Source organism: Balaenoptera acutorostrata, chromosome 1 (genome assembly GCF_949987535.1).
Source record: "Balaenoptera acutorostrata chromosome 1, mBalAcu1.1, whole genome shotgun sequence".
NCBI classification, from domain to species: Eukaryota; Metazoa; Chordata; class Mammalia; order Artiodactyla; family Balaenopteridae; genus Balaenoptera; species Balaenoptera acutorostrata.
The window spans coordinates 29,595,425-29,599,055 of record NC_080064.1 but is presented as its reverse complement, the minus strand read 5'-3'; the positions used below and the strand labels follow the sequence as shown (position 1 = coordinate 29,599,055).

Genomic DNA, 3,631 nt, shown 5'->3' with positions numbered 1-3,631 from the left:
CAGGACATCCCTGACCGTCCAATAACAGGTCACGCAGTCACTATAACATCGACCCGTTTTAATTCTCTGAAGAAATTTTATCATAATTTTCTTTTTCTCATAGGCGACTCCTCCGCCTCCCCCCCGCCCCAGTAGATTTAAGGGTCGGGTCATCAGATCACGGAGCTTGTCTCCTTGGTCACCCCTACGACCAGAGCCTGGGAAAGTGTCCGACACACGGTGAAGGTTCAATGAATACAGCCGGCCCTCCGTATCCGCGAATGAGGAACCCTCCTATACGACGCCACTTCATAGAAGGGACTTGAGCAGCCCTGGTTTCGGTATTCGCGGGGGTTCTGGAACTAACTGCTCCACGGAGGAGGGACGACCGGATTCGCTGAACGGAAGAATGTCTCCAAAATAGGAGAGAAGCCAATGACGTAGGCCGCGGCTGCAGGAGCGCGAGACACGCACCCGCGAGGCCTTCTGGGGATTGTAGTTCTGGGCCTGCCGCGGGGTCGTGGGCCCTGCGCGCTGCCGCGCTCTCGATGGTCCGGGAGGGCAGAGCGGCCCCTCGGTTGCCATGGCTTCTCACTTCGGCCGCGGGAGAGGAGCAGGCCGGCTAGGCGCTCGCTAATTTCGGCGGCGACGCGCAGCGGGACAGCGGAAGGAACGCGCGCGGTGTGTCCGGGAGCCAGGGGCGGAACGCTGGGGAGCCAGGAGCCGCGGAGGCGGAGGGAGCGGGGCCAGCGTTTTCCTCCCGATTGCTGAGCGTAGCTCCTTACCCAAGCCCACTCCCACGCTCTGTGAGTAAAGGGTGATCACCATCCCCCTTTTAGGGATTGGCTAACAGGCTTGAAGAAGCCAAGTGGCTTGCTCGAGGTCGCCCTCCTAGGAAGTGGCCGAACCCGTCCTCGAGACCAGACCTGCCTCTTTGCAGTCAGTGTGCTGCCCCAAACCCTTGCTTGGGCACGTACTCCTGGTGAAGCCTGGGTGGGGTCGTTAGAGTCGGCCGGCCCAGCTCCTAGCCTCTTGTCAGTGGTATGGGTAGCTTGCCACACTTAATGCCACCCTGCACAGCCCTGTCGGTATCCTGAGTGAGGTCTTAAGGAAAGAAAAGAAAGTTCCACCAACTTGCACTCAGGGTCTGAAAATGGGGGATAGATAAGACAAAGTTACATTAATACAGCATCAGGGCATAATCGAAAGCAAAGGAAAATACATTCAGTGTGGTGAGAGCTTGTTAGCCTCATTTAGCCTACGGTTTAATAGACGTGGAAACAGGTTCAGAGACATTAAGTAACTGGCCTACGTTTACAGAGTGTGGGTGGAGTGGGGAGTCGAACCTCTATTTCTCTACCTTCAAAACGTATGTGCGGTATATGCTATCATTTCTTGTTTTCAATCAATTATATAAATTTCTGGTTACATGGTGGCAGCATCCTGTAGACCAGTCGTTCTCAGTGCGCCCCAGGCCAGTAACATCAGCATCAACTGAGAATATTTTAGAAGTGCGCATTCTTGGGCCCCACCTCAGACCGACTGAGTTAGAAACTGAAAGGGGGTCCCAGCAATCTGTGTTTTAACAGGTTCTCCAGGTGATTCTGATGCAGGCGATTGTTTGAGAACTGGTGGTTCACCTAGGGGTCACGTTAAAATGCAGATTCTCTAAGTAGGTCTGAGGAAAGCCTGGAGATTCTGCATTTCTAACAGGTGCCTGGGTGATACTGAAACTGCTGGTTCACAGATCGTACTTTGAGTAGCAAGGTGTAAACTACACTTTAGAGCAGTGGTTCTCAAACTCGGATGCACATTAGAATTACCTGGGGAGCTTTTAAAAAATAGGATACCTGGGCCCCACCCCTGACCAAATGAATCAGAACCTCTGGGGTGTGGCAGCCAGGTAAAAACTCAGCGGATGATTCTAACATACAGTGAGGGTTCAGAACCACTGGTGTGGGGTTTGGAGTCAGGCAGCGATGGATTTGAATCCCAGCACCTCCGCTTATCACCTGTGTGACCTTGGGCAAGTGACTTAACCTCTCCCGGCCATATTTCCTCATTTATAAAGTGAGTATAAGTGATTCTTGGCTTGCAAGGTGTTGTGAGGATTCTGAGGTGTGTACATGAAGCACCTAAGGGTGCTCCATAGACACAGAAGTTGGGGAGGTGGGCAGACTTGGGGATGTCTGGGCTGGGGATTTTGTGCTAAAACCTGGTGGAGGTGAGTTAGCAACCGCACCCGCTAGCCTGCCACAGCTCCCCTCTGTGTGCCCCTCCCAGAGCGAGCAGCCGCAGTGTGGAAGAATGGCAGTGAGCCACTCAGTGAAGGAGCGGACCATCTCCGAGAACAGCCTGATCATCCTGCTGCAGGGCCTCCAGGGCCAGGTCACCACCGTGGACCTGCGGGATGAGAGCATGGCCCGCGGACGCATAGACAACGTTGATGCTTTCATGAACATCCGCCTGGCCCAGGTCACCTACACGGACCGTTGGGGGCATCAGGTCGAGCTGGATGACCTCTTTGTGACAGGCCGGAATGTCCGTTACGTCCACATCCCCGATGATGTGAACATCACCGCGACCATCGAGCAGCAGCTGCAGGTCATCCATCGGGTGCGCAACTTTGGCGGCAAGGGGAAAGGCCGGCGGGAATTTCCCTCCAAAAACTATAAGTGAGCCTGTCCCCTCAGCCAGCCCTGGTCTCCACTCAGGTTCCTCCAGAGTTCTACTGAGCCAAAGCCTGCTCTCCCTCCCCGCCCAGAACCTGGGAAGGGAGCAGGGCCAGCCCAGAAGCTGGTGTCTGACGGACATCACCTGTCACAGCTGCCTTTCACAGGGTCCCACCTCCCAGACTCACCCTGGGACCCAGAATTCTAGTTATCTATCTGTGGCCTTGGGGTAGATGACAGTCCCCCCTTTGGATCATTATCTATCTGAATCTCTGATTTACTGGTTTAGGGAATGTGTCAAAAAGTTTTCAACCCTCTCCCAGTGAGGATTATTAAATGTGCTTGGCCTGAGCATCCCATTTCTCTTGTAATTGTGGTTTTTTTCTCACAAAACTAAAAGGGATGCGAACAAGTCTGTGCCTCATGCTTTCCCCTCTGCGCTGGGCTCCCTGTCGGTCCTGTGTCGTAGGGTGCTGGGTCGCAAGCGTGGCTGCACATTGGAATCACCTATCTCACCCTCACCTATTTGGATTTACGTGGTATGAGGTGTGGCCTGGGCAGTGGAATTTTTTTAAGTTTCCCAGGTGATACGAATATGCAGCAAAGTTTGAGAATGTAGGAGAGGCCTTCAGTCTGGTCAGAGGGAAAGCGGCTCTTCTGTTCCGATTCCCTGTTGAAGAGGTTGTTAGTCTCATTGCTTTTTCCTGAGCTGGAGAGGCTGGAGTAATCCTGGGCCCTCCCCTCCAGTGTGGGAGCTCATCCCACAGCAAGAAATCAGGCTCTGATTCTGAGAGTCGTTGGGTCCTCAGGGAAGAATGCGTTCTCGGGGTTAGAACCCCAGCCTTTGTTGTAGCTGCCTTGCAGCCGTACCAGCCCTGCCACCATCTCAGTAAAAGCGGCTCTGTCCTGTGGAAGCAGAGAGTTTGTCTTCATCAAACAGACGTCCACAGAGCAGCTGCCATGCGCCAGGCCTTCTGCTG

The 3,631-nt window shown here is 53.9% G+C and overlaps 1 protein-coding gene across 1 annotated transcript; it reads left to right on the top strand.

Annotated features, from left to right (window-relative positions):
• The first annotated feature begins 473 nt into the window (after nucleotides 1-473).
• On the top strand, nucleotides 474-3,010 carry LSM10 (LSM10, U7 small nuclear RNA associated). The gene is made up of 2 exons (XM_007182537.2): nucleotides 474-785; nucleotides 2,263-3,010. The coding sequence occupies exon 2, from the start codon at nucleotides 2,287-2,289 to the stop codon at nucleotides 2,656-2,658; it is 372 nt and encodes a 123-aa protein (XP_007182599.1). The 5' UTR covers nucleotides 474-785; nucleotides 2,263-2,286; the 3' UTR covers nucleotides 2,659-3,010.
• The last annotated feature ends 621 nt before the right edge of the window (nucleotides 3,011-3,631 follow it).

Bases quoted from the DNA above. Each gene is read 5' to 3' on its own strand.
- LSM10 (XM_007182537.2), top strand. From the start codon at position 2,287: ATGGCAGTGAGCCACTCAGTGAAGGAGCGGACCATCTCCGAGAACAGC.